At 39.0% G+C, this 19,725-nt stretch overlaps 1 protein-coding gene across 1 annotated transcript in view; it reads left to right on the top strand.

Annotated features, from left to right (window-relative positions):
* Positions 1-3,871, top strand: part of LOC149817445 (UDP-xylose transporter 1-like) — a 43,461-nt gene extending 39,590 nt beyond the window's left edge. Inside the window, exons 5-9 of the mRNA XM_089985376.1 lie at positions 1,424-1,491; positions 1,766-1,898; positions 1,979-2,140; positions 3,313-3,588; positions 3,749-3,871. Coding sequence (XP_089841502.1) covers positions 1,424-1,491; positions 1,766-1,898; positions 1,979-2,140; positions 3,313-3,588; positions 3,749-3,871 — 762 coding nt within the window. The remainder of the gene's footprint in view (positions 1-1,423; positions 1,492-1,765; positions 1,899-1,978; positions 2,141-3,312; positions 3,589-3,748) is intronic.
* Positions 3,872-19,725: the final 15,854 nt, after the last annotated feature.

The following is a 19,725-nucleotide window of genomic DNA, read 5'->3' as shown; positions in this document are numbered from 1 at the left end:
ACATCATTAGCTCGATATTGTTCTATGTATTTTCTTTATTTAGTTATTGTCTTAAAATATATTGCATTCAATATTTTGCTTTTGCATGTTGCTTGAGACATTGGCTCATTGCTATAAGTTGTATATAATGAAATTAGGTGATATTTTGGTTTTTAATGCTTTTTCTTTTCTTAGTATTACTTTTGCCATAATATATATGATGGTATTATTCTTATAAGTAATTTTTAGAAACTTGTACCATCATCAACGAAACCACATACCAAAATCTTGTATCAACGTCTATTAGAAACCCATACCAAAATTTAGATAAAAAACATACCGAAACTTTTGAGGGCCTGGAGTACCCGTACCCTGGCAACTATGAGTGAGATAACCGAAAAATACTTGATCAGCATTAATCCCTAACTCAATACATATGCAGGTTATTAGATACTATTATATATCATTTATTGTGGTCACTCGATACATATGTAGGCTATATAATCAAGATACATACTTAGGTTATTAGATGTTGTTACTTATCATTCATTGCGGTTTCTAAGAATTGCACGCACCGCTCTTTTACGTCTATAAATTAATTGCCCTCCAATATGATATTAATTTCTCCTGCTTGGTCTTTTTTATGTTTAGCTATGATAAATACTCTCCATTGAGGAAAAGTACCCCTTCAACCCCACAATATGATCCTTGCCAAGACTTTAAGACGAGAACAGATTCTGTGTCTCAGTCACACTCTTGGCAACATTATGTTGGATTAGTAGAGGAACTTTCTGAAATTTGTGCAAAAGGTGTTACAAAACTTACAAAATACGCTAAATAGTTTTGGTTTTAACAGTAACTTCAATCAAATCCTGCACAAATTAGCAACTACCTACCTGAGACATGGGCAGCTTGCCTACTTGAGCTTTAGTGGATAGTCCCTCTGGTATCCGCTTAGAAAACCCATATTCTTGACGGGCATTCTACGCTACATTTGGAGGCACCCTTGGTACCTAACTACCACACTGAATTAAAAGGACTCCCAGTATTCTCTTAGGGTTAACATCATTTTATATGTGCACAATTCTATATTTCAAGCCTATATTCGTCCAAAAGACCACCCAAATCTACCTCATTTACTGAGCAAACCAGAAAGCCCTGCTAATCATCCGCAACGAACTTTAGTGTGCACTCAATTAAATTTCTGTAGGACAATCATATAATCAATGCTCATCTGCCGCACCAAAAAAACAAAAAGAGAATAAAGAGAGTTGGAGTAGCTTTCCCTTTTTCATTTAGTAATTTTTAAATTGCAAGGTCATGATCCTTATGGATATCATATTGCCAACAAGAAAGGATACAAGTACAAAAATAATTATCATCGTCATTGGTTAGTTTAGGCACTTTTTTGAAAAAATGATGAATTTATTCTGGCTGATTGCAGATGACAAAATTGGCTATTATCCCGTTCACAGTGCTGCTGGAAACCGTCTACCTAAAAAAGCAATTTAGGTATGCGTCCCATTTCTCGTAATATTGGATTGGGTAGTCAAAAGCGTAGTTTGTTTCTGGAAATTTTCACCAATCGCCATTTGTTGGCTATTCTTTCCCAGATTTTGGAAATTAATAGTCTTCAAAATTCAGCTACTTTGTTTTTTACGGTTGAAAGATGGGAACACTTTTTTTTTTTTTTTTCAAATGATATAATGGGATGAACACTCGTTTTCAAAACAATGAGGTGGTTGATGATATTGCACGAATAGTTACTAAATTTCTAATCTTGCAGCCAGAAGATAAAGGCCTCTCTTTTACTTCTTTTGGTCGGAGTTGGTATAGCATCCGTTACTGATCTCAAGCTCAACCTTCTTGGTTCCATTCTATCTCTTCTTGCCATTGTGACCACATGCGTGGCTCAAATTGTAATACCTCTCTCTCTCTCTCTCAATAATGGTGCATTCGCTTGTTTGTAATGCTTTTAAAACCCATTTTTGTGTTGCAGATGACTAACACCATACAGAAAAGGCTCAACGTTTCCTCAACCCAATTGTTGTACCAGTCGGCTCCATTTCAAGCCTCTATCCTTCTTGTTGCCGGTCCCTTTGTCGATCAATGCCTCACAAAGAAGAACGTATTTGCGTACAAGTATTCTGCCGTAGTCATGGTACTCTCTTAGCTACCATCATCATAGAAATATGCCTAGTCATAGATAGGGTGTAGTGTAACCGGGTCAGGTGGTTCGGTTCTTATCAGATCTGATTCTGAATCAGGTCTAAAAGTAAGACCCAAACCCGACCCAATATAATTTGGGTTCAGGTTATGCTTCGGGTACAGCTTAGAATTGTGGACCCATATGGGTTAACGAGATTGGGTATAAACAAGTCAGGTCTTTAATACACTCATTTTGAATAGGTCGGGTTCAGATCTGGGTATGACTGAAAAAAGTTGACCCATATGGGTTAACGGGTTCGGGTTTCAGCTCGGGTCTTGATATGATTGATATTCTACCTAGTTACCCACCAATAAAAAAAATAATGAATCAGCTATTCATTAAGAAGATTATATGCTAACATATAAAAAGTTTATTAACTATTCTAAATAATGCCAAATTTTAAATATAAAATAAATATTTATATACCAACCAATCATTTTAAGTTGAAATAAAAAGACATTAATGATATATCATATTCAAAATGTATCAACTTCAAGGAGTTCTTGAGTATTATTCTTTAGAATTGGACATCACTTCAACCCAACAATTTCCAAGGCCGAAGGGCAATAGGAAGTATTTATAAAAAAATGAATTAAAGTTTTGATTACTATAAAAAATGCATATTAATTCTTAGTCTTTAAATATTTAATTGATTATATAACATGGTGTTTACCAATTATTCTAGTTATTTCCTCGTACTATTAATTATAAAATAGGTTTGGGTACATAATCGGTTTGGTACGCCGCAAGTTCAAAAATAAAATGGCTTCGGAGATCGGTTCTGTTCTACAATATGGGGAACCATTTAGATTGAGTATAAAGAACGAGGCTGGGCTTACACTTTTTCTACCCAGTCTTGCCCTGTCCTGTTTGGACATCAAAAGGGTAGTATTTTGAGGCGGGACGGGGGCAGAGACCTTGTCCCCCACCTCTGCCTCTGTCCACTGCCATCCCTATGTGCATGAATCATGCGGAGAATACAACAGCACGAACAAGGGTGAGAGGTGAAGAGCATGGGTGACTCAACCTATGTAAAGTGGGCTCAGCATAACCAGGCTAATTAGTCTTTCCCTGTTCCTTTTTTATCCACGAATTAAAAGAGGAAATTTTGTAAATATATGCAGGTTTTCATCGTCGTCTCCTGCTTGATCGCCGTGTCAGTGAACTTCAGCACATTCCTGGTGATAGGGAAGACATCCCCCGTGACGTACCAGGTGCTGGGTCACCTCAAGACGTGTCTGATCCTCGCCTTTGGCTACACGCTTCTGCACGACCCCTTCACCTATAGAAACGTCTTAGGAATACTTATAGCCATCATCGGCATGGGCATGTACTCTTACTTCTTTACCCGCGAGAACAAGAAGAGGCAGAGCGACGACCACCCCATCCCAACCTCTCAGGTAGCTGCAAAAGTTCTCTCTCTCTCTCTCTCTCTCTCTCTCTCTCTCTCTCTCTCTCTCTCTCTCTCTCTCTCTCTGACTTGTTTATTCGCATTGTTTCTCTAGACCAAGATCAGAGAAAGCACCCCATTATTGGTCACAGTTAGCCTGGAACATCCAGATAAAGAAGGAGCTGAGGCTAAAAAATCTGGTTGGATCAATGCCTAAGGAGCTAGGTGACTCTAGCTTAGCTCTGGCTGATATCACCCTAAATCTTGGGGATTGCTATTTTTGGTGCTCGTGAATGGCTTGGCTTGGGTGAACTGCATTCCATCTCGTGCTTTCGTCATGGGTTTGATCGGGTACACTCTTTCAATGCTTGTTGGTGTCAAGGGACCAATCGGATTGTGGGTCCTAAATGTTGATATGTTTTGTACGGCAAGTTGCCAATGTTGCAGCAATACAGTGCTGGTCAAAGATGAGAATGTCTCTTGCTTTTTGTTATTCACATTTTTTTCATAAAGTGAAATTTTAATCTAAATTCTAAATGGTACGATACGCCTACAGACGTATAAAAATGCAAATTATGATTTGTTTGCCAAGGTAAAAAAACGTCCGTCACGGGCTGCACGTTGGCTGCCCTTGGGTCCCTAGTGCCCCACCAGAGATACACCCACATGGACCTTGTGGCAACAAACGCCATTCATAGGTTTCAAAGTCATGTCATCCCATCAACTTGATTGACATTTACAAGTTGCTCTCCCTAACAAATCAGCAGTGTCCGTGTGCACAGCAAATTATCATTAACTCCACTGCAAAACAAATTATATGTCGTACCTAAAATAAACTGTAGTTTTAACTTCTAAATTCATAATCCCAAAAAATAATGGCCCATCATCGTAAGCAAAACTAATGCTCCTGGTGTCCAAATAATATTCGTCCTACGGGGGAAGAGGTAAATGCATTAGTCTAAATAAGTTGGAGAATAAAACCTGTTTTTTTTTAATATAAGCAAGCTGGGGTTAGGCAGTCCCCGACCAGGTACAAAGGAAAATGGAAACTAATACATATCCAAAATTGACGGGAACGTGGTTTGTCATCTTAGCCCAACCTATACCACGTGTAATTGCTCCATGTGGATAAGTGTGTGCACCAAGGGCGGATCCAGGGGGTGAGGAGGGGGCTCGAGCCCCTCTTAAGGTTTTGAAATTTTTTATTATAAAAAATTATATTGCCATCCTTTATATTTTATTTTATTATAAAAAAAATTTACCCCCAGAAAGTTTTGAAATGCCTAACCCCAGCTTGACTATATAAAAAAAATCAGCCCTATTCTTATTATTTTAGAGTGGCAGATGATGGCTTGCAATAGTAAGAGGTTTGTTTATAATATTGTGAATCAGTGTTAAGCATTGCAAGGGTTTGAATGAGATTTAAAGGTGCAGAAGGCAATAGAGCTACGCACCGTCTAACATTCATACCCACAGTTCAAAGTAGTTTGTTTTTAATGGTTAAGCATCTAACATGGGGCATTGATCATGTCCTTAAAAAATGGTGCGTTCTCGGAAGTGCTTCATAATTTGCCAAAATCATTTTCACATCCAAAATCTTTGAGTTTTAACTTTTGTAAAACATATTTTCTCTTTAGCAAATATGGTACGATCATTGCAAATTATTTTTTAAAATGTCATTGAAAATGTGTGAACTTCCTTCAACTAAATACAACCAACGTAAGTTCATAAATATAGTACAACCTTTACAAATCATGTGTGAGAATGTAACCTAAAAATGTGTGAACCTCCTTTAACTAAATAGTCTCATTGTACGTGAATAACACATTTCTCGCAATTAATGTCATTGATGATTTCTCTTGAAGTCATGTTTATGTTATCATGCAGACATGCATGAATGTAATCTACGCATAATTTCCTGCTTTATATTTTTTTTTATTATAAAAAAAAATTGCCCCCTTTAAGCAAAATCCTGGATCTGCCACTGATCTGCACCTCACCCTCTTGAAAGACAAGATGGAAATGGCGAAAAAAACCCACTGAAAGATCCATTGAGATGATAGTGCAGATTGAAATTTATCCAATAAGAGAAAATGAAAGTTTACCTCTGAAGATAGGTACACCAAGGTACCGAATGGGAATAGTACCAATCTCCCAATTGGTAGGTTGCTGGAAAAACTGAATCCTCTGATTATTAAGCCTAAAGGGAAGAATCAACGATTTAGTAGGGTTAACCTGAAGTCCAAACTTTGCTCAAAAGTCGCACACTATCTGAACAAATTTGCATTCAAACTGCCCTTTATCATTGCTTATTTCAATGAGCTAACTGCATCATCTATTGTTGGCGCATGAAGCACAACTTCTTGACAATTAGGAAAAAGCTAGCCTTCTCGAGGCAAATTTTGTTCAGTGTAATAATAATTACTGCAATAATGGTCATGGTAACCAAGGTGTTTTTAGAAACAACTGCTCAAGACGTAGGAACAGAGGTCGTTTTGATTCAAGACACTTTAAACAAATCAAAACTCAGGTCGTGGTTACCAACAAACCAATGTCTGGAGTGGTTTTCAAAACTCAGATCAGTCTTATGGGCAGCAAGTTTGTCAAATGTGTGATAAAACTGGTCACTCGGCCAAAACGTGCAGTTTATACAGTCATAATCAGGTTGAAAGTAATCCCGGCCCCCTCACTGCTATTCAGCAAATTTTGATTCAGGCAGAATGGTGAATCGTGGTACCCGACTCCCGTAAATCTCATCATGTGTTTCCAAATCCTAATGCATTGAGTTTGCATAATGATTATCATGGCAAAGGTTTGTGCATCCTTCATGCAGGAAATAGTTCTTTTAATTTGAAATCGTCTAGATTTTTGTTGAAAAGTATCCCACGCCTGTTCCTGAGATTACTAAATGATTGCTTTAAGTTCGTAGATTTACACAGGACAATGGAGTACATTTTTAGTTTCACCTTGATTTTTGTTGCTAGGAAATGACAGGAGGCATAAGTAAAAGATAGATTGTATTCTATAAACTTTGGAGAGTGCAATAAAGAGGCCAACATTGGAGAACGTGCCTCTTGGATCACCAACACAATCAACTTAGCCACCCTTATTTTCTTATTGTTAGAACTGTAATTAAACACATTGGTTTGCCATTTACTAATAGAGGTTTGATGCATATTTGTCTTGCTTGTCAAACAGGTAAGTCACATAAGTTGCCCTTTGCTGACTCCACTAATAATCATGTGACTCGACCTCTTGAGCTTATATTTTTTAATGTCTGGGACCACTCTTGTCTCATAAAAATAATGACCTGTTATTAACTTATTATGTGTTTTTGTTGACGGTTTCTCGAAATACACATGAATTTATCTGCTATATTACAAATATGATGTTTATAAGGCCTTTTGAAAGTTCAAATCATTAGCTGAAACCACTGCATGTAAGAAAATAAAGTTTTTTCAATCGGATGGCGGTGGTGAGTTCACAACCCTGAACCCATATCTCAGTCAGTGCTACCATCGTGTGTCATGTCCCCAAACGCATGAGCAAAATGAAATTGTTGATAGGAAACACAGAAACATTGCTAAAACTGGTTTCCCTTAAGACTCACTCAGGTGTTCCCACACATTTTTTTGACTTATGCCTTTCATAAGGTTGTCTACCTCATCATCCCACTACCTACTCCTAGCCTAGGCCACAAAACTCCTCTTGTGACTCTTTTAAAATTAACTTGATATTACCTTTCTTAAAAGTTTTGGTTGTACTTGTTATCCTAACCGTCGGCCTTATAAGTCCCATAAGCTCTTACAAACTCTATGTTTTCCTAAGGTACAATGCTACTCACCACGGATATATATGCCTAGATCCTACATCAAACAAAACTCTTATTTCTCATCATATTGTCTTCTATGAAGGCCAATTTCCTCTCCAGACAACAATTGTGTCTAACATGTGTCCTCCTAGACCACTGGACGCAACAACAATGGTCATACCTTGTCCACCTCTCCTTCCCATTGTCCCTACAGTACTAAGCTCTCCCATCAGACCTCCCCCACCTAGTTTGATCGTCCATTCCCCGGGTTCCTTGGGATATGCATACCCAAACCCACCTGTTCTCACAAGCTCCTCTTGGTCTCTAACACTACAAAAAAACAGTTGATTAGCGACGGAATTTAGCGACGATATTATTCCGTTGTGACTTAGCGACGGATTCACGAGAGAAATGCATCTGTCGCTATAATTGGAGAATTTTACGAAAATAGCGAGAGATTATTTTCTCTCGCAAAATCCGTCGCTAAGTAGCGACGGCTTTTGCGAGAGAATATTTTGCCGTAATAAATACGGCATTTAGCGATGGAATTGCGACGGATTATATTCCGTCGCTATTTAGCGACGGCCTGGGCGACGGAATATTTAATGTCGCCTTTTTCGTGTTTTGAATTACGATGGCTTAGCGACGGAAGTAATCCGTCGCTAAGCCATCGCTAAATGTCGCATAACCCCTAATCCCAGTCCTCTTTTTCCTTTCTTCTTTTGCTGCTCTCACTCCCGCCCTCTCTCTCCTGCCGCCCTCTTCCTTCCCGTCGACCTCTCTGTCGGCCCCCACCGTTCACCGAAAGTCGATCTCCGTCAACCTTCCGCCGCCGCCGCCAGGAGGAAGCGCAGGTATTTCTGGGCCCCACCGTTAAATGGAATGAGATCGACCCCCTGCGTTTTCCGGCAGAGGTCGACTCCGCCAGGCGCTCGACCTCGGCAGGGGGTCGACCCCCTACCGTGTCCGGCCGGGGGTCAACCCCGACAGGGGGTCAACCCCTTATCATGTCCGGCAGGGGGTCGACCCCGGTAGAGGGTCGACCCCGACAGGCGCTCGACCCCGGCAAGGGGTCGACCCCCTACGGTTCCGGCAGGGGGTCGACCCCCGCAAGGGGTCGACCCCGGTAGAGGGTCGACTCCCTCAAGGGGTCGACCCCGGCAAGGGGTCGACTCCCGCAAGGGGTCGACCCCGGCAAGGGGTCGACCCCCTGCGGTTTTGGCAGGGGGTCGACCCCTTGCCGTGTCCAGTAGGGGGTAGACCCCTTGTCCTGTCCGGCCGGGGGTCAACCCCGGCAGGGGGTCAACCCCTTATCATGTCCGGCAGGGGGTCGACCCCGGTAGAGGATCGACCCCGGCAGGCGCTCGACCCCGTCATGGGGTCGACCCCCTACGGTTCCGGCAGGGGTTCGACCCCGACAAGGGGTCGACCCCCTACGGTTCCGGCAGGGGGTCGACCCCTTGTCGTGTCCGGTAGGGGGTCGACCCCGACAGAGGGTTGACCCCTGTCATTTTCGACAGCGGGTCGACCCTCTGCCATGTCCGACACGGGGTCGACCACCTGCCGTGTACGGCAGGGGGGTCGACCCCGGCAGAGGGTTGACCCCCTGTCGTGTCCTGTAGGGGGTCGACCCGCTGCCGAAAATGATTTCCGACAGCGGGTCGACCCCCTGGGGTTTTTGGCAGGGGGTCGACCCCCTGCTATTCCGGCAGGGGGTTAACCCCCTATGTTCCGGCAGTGGGTCGACCCCCTGTGTTCCTACAGGGGGTCGACCCCCTACGGTTTCGGTAGGTCATTAGGTACTAGGCTTCTCAGGCCCTATGCAAGATGTTTTTATTTGCTTCGGTTTTTTTTCTTGATGACTTCATTTTAAAACAACATTTTTTTTGTGCAGATTTTTCAACGGAACCTGCTCGTGCTCAGCCACTTGTGGTAAGTAAGGGACAAAAACAATGCAAATCGGGTAAATACCCATGGTGAGTAAGTGATGCAAGCGTATCACATGTTATTTAATTTATCACATATGAGCATGATAGAATCATACATAGAGTTTTTTTATTGCCTTAGAGTACATATGAGCATGCTATAATAACATATAGAGTTTTTTTATTGCCTTAAAGCACATATGAGCATGCTATAAGCACATATAAATTTTTTTGTCTGCCTTAGAGCACATATGAGCATGCTATAATCACATATTCAGTTTTTTGACTGCCTAAGAACACATATGAGCATAATAGAATCACATATAAAGTTTTTTTGACTGCCTTAGAACACATATGAGCATGCTATAATCACATATTCAGTTTTTTGACTGCCTAAGAACACATATGAGCATGTTATAATCACATATTCAGTTTTTTGACTGCCTTAGCACACATATGAGCATGATAGAATCACATATAGAGTTTTTTTACTGCCTTAGAACATATATCATTTATGATAGAATCACATATAAATTTTTTTGCTTTGCCTGCCTTAGAGCACATATGAGCATGCTATAATCACATATTCAATTTTTTGACTACCTTAGCACACATACGAGCATGATCGAATCACATATATAGCTTTTTGCCTGTCTTAAAGCACATCTGAGCATGGTAGAATCACATATAGAGTTTTTCTAGCTGCCTTAGAACACATATGAACATGCTATAATCACATTTTCAATTTTTTGACTGCCTTAGCACACATATGAGCATGATAAAATCACATATATAACTTTTTGCCTGCCTTAGAGCACATATGAGCATGATACAATCACATATAGAGTTTTTTTATTGCCTTAGAACACACATGAGCACATGATAGAATCACATATAGTGTGTAATTTATTTCATTATATTTTGTTTATCAATACTGACTGTTCTTTTCTTGTGTAGGCTGCTAGCGATAATCAGTGTAGCGGAGCTGAAGGGACAGATAAAGGCAATGAACAAGAAGACGCACAAAATCTTGGCGATGATTAGAGAACTGTGTTGAAAAAGTTCTATTTTTTTATGTTTCCTAATTGTAATTGTTGAATTGTAAATAATTAAACTTGTTAATTTTAAGGTGGAACGATTAATTGTTGTAGATTCTTTTTATATGGAATTTTTTTTGTGGTTTGTTTTTTATTTACAGGAAATATAAATTGTATAGGAAATATAAATTGTATCGTTCTCGGTATTTAATTTTCAAATATTTTTTTTTATTTTTTTTCGTGTTTGCGATGGATTAGCGACGGAACCATCCGTCACTATTCATATAAATCTAGAGACGGCCTAGCGACAGACGTAAATCCGTCGCCAAGCCGTGGTCGTTGTTTAGTACCGACGGATTGGCAACGGAATACAACGCTCGTTAGTCCGTCGCACTTAGCGACGGATCTGGCGACGAATTTATTCCGTCGCCAGTTAGAGTCGAAAAATTCGCGACGTAAGCATACTGTCGCCTCGTCGTCGCTAACAGGCGTAGCGACGAATTAGCGACGGAATGTGGTCGTCGCTAATCTACTACTTTGTTGTAGTGTAACCAAAATATACCTCCTTCCTCTTCTACCCACCTATTCAACAGACACATCACATGCATGCTCACCCGTGCCCAAGATGACACTTTTAAAATGAGGTTATTTGTCGCCATAGCTCACTCCCTACCTAATGCCCTTCTTCTTAAGCTCTCTATGAACCCTAAACCCACCACCTATAAACAAGTCTCTTGTGATCTTCAGTGGCAACATGCCATGCATGCCAAACTCTAGACCTTGGCTCATAATAAGACTTGGACTCTCATAATTCCTCTACATCCGGCTCATAATGTTGTTGGGTGTAAATGGGTCTACTAGATCAAGCATCATGTTCATGGATCTCTTGAGTAAGGGTGGGTAACGGAACGGGTTTGGGCCAAGGTTTTAGGCTCGGGCCGAAACCCGACCCATTATATATGTGGGTTGGTCCAATGGGTTAGAGTTATTTATTAATATTTTAATGATAAACAAATTTAAAAATTAATTATTGCATAATAACTTAGTAACTATTATTATTTAGGTAAATAGTTACATTAATTTTATGAAAACTATAAAGATAATTAATTAGGTGCATGAGAAGATGATAACTTGTTAATTATTACTATTTGTAAGTAGATTTGGGTCAGTTCGGGCCAGACTCAGCCTGTTGGGCCAATGGGTCGGGCCATGGGCTGCTCTTCAAGCCCAAGCCTGTTAAAAACCAGGCCAAAACTCGATCCATTAGTAAACGGGTTGGGCAAGGCCGCACATAAAGCTCAGTGACCCATGATCTAAACAGGCCTGGTTTGACATGATGCCCACCCATACTCTTGAGCGTTATAAGGTCTGTCTTGTTACTAAAGATTTTCATCATGCTGATGGCGTTGATTTCTTTGAGACGTTCAATCCTGTCATTAAGTCTTCAACCATTTGTGTTGTCCTTGCCATTGTCGTCAGTCATCATTGGCCAATCCGATAGTTAAATATCAATAATGTCTTTCTCAATGGTGACTTGCATAAAACTATTTTCAAGACTTAGCCTCCTGGGTTTCAAGACCCTCATCATTCGGATTATGTGTGTCAGTTGCACAAAGCCATATATGTAATAACCTCGATTTTTGTATTTAATTACCAAAATTTATCTGAAAATGAACAGGCATTTTTTTTTAAATTTGGATCTAGGATCCAAGATCCATATATGGATCCATATAGAATATCATATAAATATAATATAATATAATATATCACATAAATGGAATTTAACGTGTGGATCCATTTGAATCCGACCTGCAGACCCATTTTGGTAACCCGTCGCGGATCCAGACCGAGTCCGGATCCCGGGTCTTGGACCCGAGCCGCGCCCCATGAAACGAAAAAAAAGGGGAAAGCCCGATAAGAGGGTTGCTCGATAAAACCTTCTAGGGTACTTTCAGAACCCTAGCGGGAGTCCATAGCGATGCAAAGGGGAGATGGAGCACTGTGTAGCCGTCGGGGGAGGGTTCCTTCCTTTTTGGGCAACCTTCCTATAAGAAGGGGTCCCTGAATCTTCTTCTTCCCACTCTCCTCTTCTCTCCTTCCCTCGATACCTCCATCTTCCATCTGCCTCCCATCTTCCTCTCGTTTCGTGTGCGACAAAAGGACCACCGCCGCCGGCGACCTCCTTCTCGCAACAATAGCAGTCCAAACACCGGTCAAGGTAGGATTATGTACCTTTGCTTTCGGGTGATTGAGTGTGCACGTATGTGTGGGGGAGTCCAAGAACCCCAAATCGGAAGAAGTTTTTTTTTTTTGTTCTTCAAATTGTTATACTAATGAAGGGTGTTGTCAAACCCTAAACCAAAAACCCCAAATCCATGATTTGGGGGTTTCAGATTTTTAATATAGAGAGGGGTTTGGGTTACAGATTCTTGCTTGGAGTGGGGACCTTGGATTTCTGATAAAGGGTAGGGGGGTCAGTAAATTTTTTCCTGTTGTAGGCTTTACTATGTTTTCTCCATTGTGCCTGTCTCAAATGTGCTTTAGTGTTACCCAGTTCGTCTACATGTGCCAAACCTTTGGCCAGTGCAGGACATTGGTTTGGCATATAGGTGTTATCGATTAGGAAATTGATATTGTTGTTTTAGGAAGTTAGTATTGAACCACCTACTTGCCTAATCTGAATTGGTAGGACACGGTGGGATGCAAATACCCATGAAATTAGAATTTTTTTTTTGGTTTAGGATAGACTTTGGGTATTTGCCAGATTCCAAACTTATTTCGTTCTTCCATGTTCCTGTATACATTGATTTCTTTACGATAGGCATGCCCAATTAGATTTGAAATGACCAGGGGGATATTCTGAAGTAATTTTGATTTTTGAATACACATAATGTGAATATAATTAGAATGTATGCTTGCTTTGTTATATGGTTTATTCCACTCTGCTTGCATTTTGGTCTTTAGAAATACTAGCAGATCTCCAATCGTGGTACGTGCATGGGATGTACCCTAGAGCCCATTCAAAATCTGATGTGCTTAGCTCAACCTAGCAAAATACACTGACCTGTGCATTAAGTTATGCACTTCGGGTTAGCATGTCACCTGTTATGAATTTGTAGTGAGTACATGATGAAAGTTTGGATTGGGAAATACTAAATAAAGTTATAATTTAATTTATGAATTCTGCAAAGTACTTTGGTTAGGAAATTATATTAATTCCTTTTTAGATTTTAACATACATTTGATTTAATAGTTTTAAAGGGGTGTTTTCCTTTTTACTGATGGGTCTGAACTGACAAGGTACCCCTGTATGTACAAACCTTCATCTGAGTCATTATAATAGAGGGACTAAGCTCTGTGTGTTAATATCTTGGACCTTCAAAAAATTCTTGAATGTTAACTCCTGTAAGTAGGAACACCAAACACTTTTGTTTTACTTGTAAAAGGGCATGTGAGATGTCCATTGTGCGAAAGCAAGATTTATCTATTTAGTGTTGGGGGTTGGGATGCAATCAGATTCTATGAATTTCCATTGGGTTGCTTTTAAGAGTCCTTATATGCTAATCACAGGATGATCTGTAAATACTTACTGTGTCTCAAAATATTGCTGAATAAAATTTGAGACTGTACATTTTACCATGGATCAACATTTCGTATGACAATAGCTGAGTAGGTCTGCATAATTGAATGGCTAAAGTTTTGGGTTAACATGGCCATGAAAATACCAAGTTTGGTGCTTGAGAATTTCGAGTGGATCTCTCAAATTTGTGGACCTTATACAAATATGAAACTTAAACTTAATATTTATGCCTGATTGGTTTAAAGGTACTAGGGCTTGTGTGTTTGACTGGTTTAAAGGCACCAGAGCGCTCTAAGTGGGTTTGTGCAATCAATATAGAAAAAAATTGGGATGTGTATGCCTTGGTAAAAGGACTAAGGTTGGGAACCTGCTACTATGATAGTAGGAGGTAGTTTGGGGAAATGCCCTTGTACTTTGGGTAATTTAAATAAATGAAAAGATTAACCCACTCAGATTTGGGCTTACCTTAGAAAGGGTAGGTGGTACAAAACTTAAGAGACATGTGTTTTACTGTTTTGAGCTAAAGTCACTCGTTGGTCTCCAGTCCTCGGAGTTTGAGGGACCCGGATTACCAATGTGTCCTAGGTGGTAGCTCTTTATTTTTTTGCAGAAGTTAGGGATGCATCCTGTTTGGTTTTGGCCTTTGAGAGGTTCTTTTGGTCACTGACCGCTCCCTTAGGATTTACAGTTTCAGTTAAAACGTTCGGGTTAATAAAACATTCATGAATAATAAACCCCCGAATGTTCTCTTCTATTAGGGATGATTCGGCTTGCGTATACCCGCAGGATAATTAAAGATAAAACATTTGAATTAGATCATCTTAAGTATCACATCTGAGTAGGTACTAATAGATTTATAATTTTATACATAAACAGTTACTTGTTACATGTGAATATTTAATTTTAGCATGCAACGAAATTTGTGTCTGTGATATTTAAATTTTGTTAATGATGTGACTTGCTAGTTAGCTTCTGATAAATTATTGACTTTCGTAGCATAGAGCTTTATTTATTCTTCTATATACTGAAAATCACACATGACACCCACATCACATACTTGACACATGATATACCTGCAAGAAAAAATACAGAAATTCCTACTTAAACAGTTGTAGTCTAATTCCTATAAATTTATCATTTTCAGGTGAATGTGAAGAATACAGTTTAGGAGCGATTGCGGGATAAGGCTTCGATTGAGACTTTGAATTTATTGTTCTTGGGATATTTTAGTTTTCTTTTTAATTATTAAAATATGTCATAAAACTCTAATGTTATTATTCATTTGATAATGAAATAAAATAAATGATTTGGCTTGCTCTCCACTGTAATGTGCCTGAATGCTTAACCTCATAATATTTGTTGTTTCCGCTGTTTAAAAAAAAATCCTCAAAATTGGGTTAAAATTTCGGGGCGTTACAATATATGACATGCAACAAGCTCCTCGCACCTAGTTCAGAAACTTAGTCATTGCCTTTTGGATCATGGGTTCTATGAGTCTCGTACCAATCCATCCTTATTTATTCTTACTCAATGAAGACTTTACTCATTTGTTTTGGTTTATGAGGATGCTATTATTGTTACAAATAGCTCCCCAAATGTTGTCCATTCATTCGTCAATTATTTGGGTTGTTAGTTCACTTTGAAAGACTTGGGTGATTTACATTGTTTTTTGGTCATGAGAGCCGTTTGTACTTCCAATAGCCTACATCTTTTACATATTTGATCTCCTTATGAGGACCAACATGCTAGACACCAATACTATATACACTCACATGGTGTCTTCTACTCACCTTTTACTTTTTTTTTTGGATGCCTCTTGAGAGAATCTGACCATGTACTTCAGTGTTGTTGGCATGCTCCAATATGTCACCCTTTAATGCTCAGATTTGTCATTTCAGATGAATCGTGTTTGCCAGTATATGCATGCTTCTACCACTGACCATTGGTCTACCGTCAAGTGTATTCTTCGGTACCTTAAATATACCATTCAGCCTTGTCTACAAATTAGTCATAGTTCCTATAATCGATTATTCATTTATGTCGATGTTGATTGGGCTGAGTCCACTGATAATCGAAAATCAACCTCTACGTATATTGCCTACCCTAGTTACAATTTAATTTCATGGAGTTCTAAGAAGCAACATGTTGTTACCGACTTCAGTATTGAGGTAAAATACAAATTCATTGCCAATGTGGTTGTTGAATGTTTATGGCTCGAGTTCCTGTTTCTCGAACTTGGTCATCCTCTTCTCATATCACCTTTCATCTACTGATGTCTCTGCCATGTACCTAGTCGTGCATCCCACATTACACACTCATAGTAAACACATTGAACTCGGCGTTTATTTTGTTCGGGACAGGGTTGTTGCGAGTGTTCTCTTTGTTCAACCTGTCTTCATCGGTGATCAACTCGTGAATATTATCACCAAGCCTCTCGCTGTCTCTCGGTTCAATATTCTTAGATCTAAGCTCAATGTCATGCCCAGGCCATTGCACTTGCGAGAGGGATGTCGAGACAGATGAACCAGTTCTACAATGCTTCATCCAATCCAAATTGGATTTGATGATCAAAGAGACCAGATCCATTCAATAAGTCTCTATTAGCGGCAAACTCAATAAGGAATCCTCCAAGGAAGCCATTTATCACATGGCAAACCAAGATCATAAGAGTCCTATTGCTAATAAAATGTAATTAACAAGATTTCTTCCATTAGAAGCATCAACCAGAGTCATCTAGAAGGCAACTGGTTGAGCTCTGATGTATGAGCTCTGCTATAAATAAAAGGGCCTCTATATCACTATGATTGAGCTAGAGAGATAAAGGTATCGTATCGTGGGCGTAGGTCATCCTAATCGAACCACGTTAAAATTGTGTTCCCTTGGTGTGTGCGTGTGAGTGCTTGTGAGTTCAATCTTTTAGCCTTGCTTGTTCTCATCCCAGTTGTCAACTTGTTTACTATGTGGTCATATTGAGTTGATAAAGCTTAAACATATAATTTCAGCTCAATAGTTTTGTGCCTTTGACAATATCAAACACTAACTAACTATATACAGAGTCACTAGAATATAAGAACTGGAAATATGAAAACTAACGTGTCAAAATGCGATTTTCATGGTTTTGCACTCAAAATACTAACATCATTAAAAGGATTGGGCGACATTCGAAGCATGGTTAAATGAAGCGCTTAGAGTAAGCAGGGATCCTGATTTTTTGTCATGACACTATTTGATTCACTTTTTTATCTAAATGTTAAAATAACAAGCATATCTTTTGTTATCTTCATAAGTTTGCCTTTTAGAAGAAAGTTTAGCGTTGGATATCACTTTACAAGTATGGCTTTATAAAGCACTTTTTTACCCTTGTTTTGTGTTTTTATTCAAAAGCATCATATAGCAGTTAATTTATGTTGTTAGGCTTAGTTGAAATTTCTCATATTCATAATATATATGATATCTATGCATAAATTGCTGCACAAATGATTTTATTACTTAAAACTTTTGGTGTCAACATAAGCTTATTAAGATGTTGCATTTGTATTTTTGTTAATGCATATTTGTGCATTATTTTCTTAAATAAGTGATGGTGATTTTTTTAGCGGGTCCATACTGAATCTCCGCTTTGTCACTAATATCTAGCAAAGGCGTAGCTAGAGGGGGTAAGACTGGGTTTTTTTTTTTTTAAAGCCTAGTCCTAGCCCAACCTTGATTCCATATGAAATAGATTTTTATCCATTTTTTAGCCCAGCTCTGACTGCAGTAAATAGTTTGATTTGTCCATATGAAATAGATTTTTATTAATAATTATAGCCATTTTTTATTTTATCTCAATTTTTTTTTCGGGGGGGCGTTGCTCCCGAATCCTCGACTATCACACAATTTTTTTTTCTACACCCCTATTTGCCCCCCCCCCCCCCCCTCGCATGAATCCTAGCTACGCCCCTGATATTATCTAGTATAATTCTTTGAGAGATGTTAAGTTTGACACTATCTCAAAACTGATTGACTTAGATGAAGCATCACATGTATAAGAGAAAATTGCATATAGATGAAAATTACCATAGGAGAAAATCACATGTTTAGGAAAAAAATTGCATATATAAAAAAAAATCATATATATTTAATAAAAAATTATAGAAAATATAAAAAAATCACATATATATATATATATATATTATAGAACAATCTATATTCTTAGGTCTATATCTCTCTACTCCAACCTAAAAAAAACTCCAGTGTTTTTATACTTTTTGAAAAGCTAAGACACAAGCTTATAACTTTTCTGTTTTGAGCGACAACAAAAAACTCTTCTAGGGTTCTCGTTTTTTAACTACAAATCCCGTATAAAAATATACTTTGCAGATTGAAATAAATGAGCAGTCCATCTTCCTCAGAACGTTTCTTCTCATATGCTCATCAGATCATGGTAATATTAGTGAACTTGAAAAGCTAACGTCCTGATGTATCTTATTCTTTTTTATATTTTTATTTTTAGCACGTGACTAGAAAATACCATAAAACAAACAAAAAAGGCACAAGTGTGCCTATTCCAATATGGAGAGTATGCTTCTATTACGATTTTGAAGGTCAAAAGCAAGAACTAGAGACATTTTCAGTTCTAACTAAAACAAGAAAAGTTATAGGCCTATTTCTCAACCTTCAAACTATAAAAATGCAATTTTTTCACAATGGATCAGAAAGATACAAATTTGAGAACAAAAATTGTTATATAAAAAACAATCATATATTTGAAAAGAAATTCACGTATAATTAGAAAATCGCATGCGCAAAGGGTTGCTATTTTGGACATTGTAAAAATAGCAAAAATTGCTAAGTCATTTCGAGAAACTTGTTATATGTGCCATAGTGTACGATCATTTACCCTTTCTAGTTCTCATGTTGTAGTGATTCTCTCTCCCTCTCTCTCTCTCTCTATATATATATTTCACCGTCATTGTGGTTAACTGTGCAATTTGGTGCTAAGGAATACATGAAAGTAACAAAAAATCAATATTATCTGGCTTGGCGTGGTATGATTTGGTTCACAAATCTGATAGTTTGATTAAGCATTCTAAGTCCAATTAATCCAATGGGGGCTAACCTCATTTTAGAGTTCTACACCCTTCAAATCTGAATTCAGATAACATCTGGATCTGAGTAACAACGCGGGGGCTCCCCATGGTTGGTAGGAGCTGTCAGTGCACGTCTCCTTGTGGTGGGACGTTGCGGGTTCAAACCCCAGTGCTACGTTGAATAACAACTGGTGGGTCTGCCTAACATCAGCTTGTCTTTTAGAAAAAAAAAACATCCGGATCTCAATACATGTAAACGTGTAAGCCAGATTCAGTAAATAGCCGTCTCCATTTGTAGCTGGATCTAGCTCTGAACCCAATTAGGCCACGTCTGATTATATGGAATCGATACCACCTAACCTGATAGGGATCCAACCCATTTACATTCTGGATTACCCTTCGAAGTACTTGCATTATATCTGAAGCTTCATTACAACCCTTAGGTTGGGGTCTTCATATCCGACAGATTCTAAATCTGGACCCAGTTACTTTCACACTTTGTCATATGTAAGAATTATCTGTTAGGGTCGGCAATGCCAGTTTCTGAACCCGAACCGTTTACACAGAGCGGACCAAAATGCTCCAAAACCATAACCGTCCGATTCTGAAGGATCGAACGGCTATCATCACGATGTCATCTTCGGCAAGCCGCCTTACTGACCTTCTATTTCAGTAAACCCTAAAATGACGATATTATCCTCAAAGTGTTAGTTAATTTCTTTGGC

Source organism: Nuphar pumila, chromosome 13 (genome assembly GCF_984573655.1).
Source record: "Nuphar pumila chromosome 13, dmNupPumi1.hap1.1, whole genome shotgun sequence".
NCBI lineage: Eukaryota > Viridiplantae > Streptophyta > Magnoliopsida > Nymphaeales > Nymphaeaceae > Nuphar > Nuphar pumila.
Note: the sequence above shows the minus strand (reverse complement) of the source record. Positions and strands in the feature narration are given on the sequence as shown.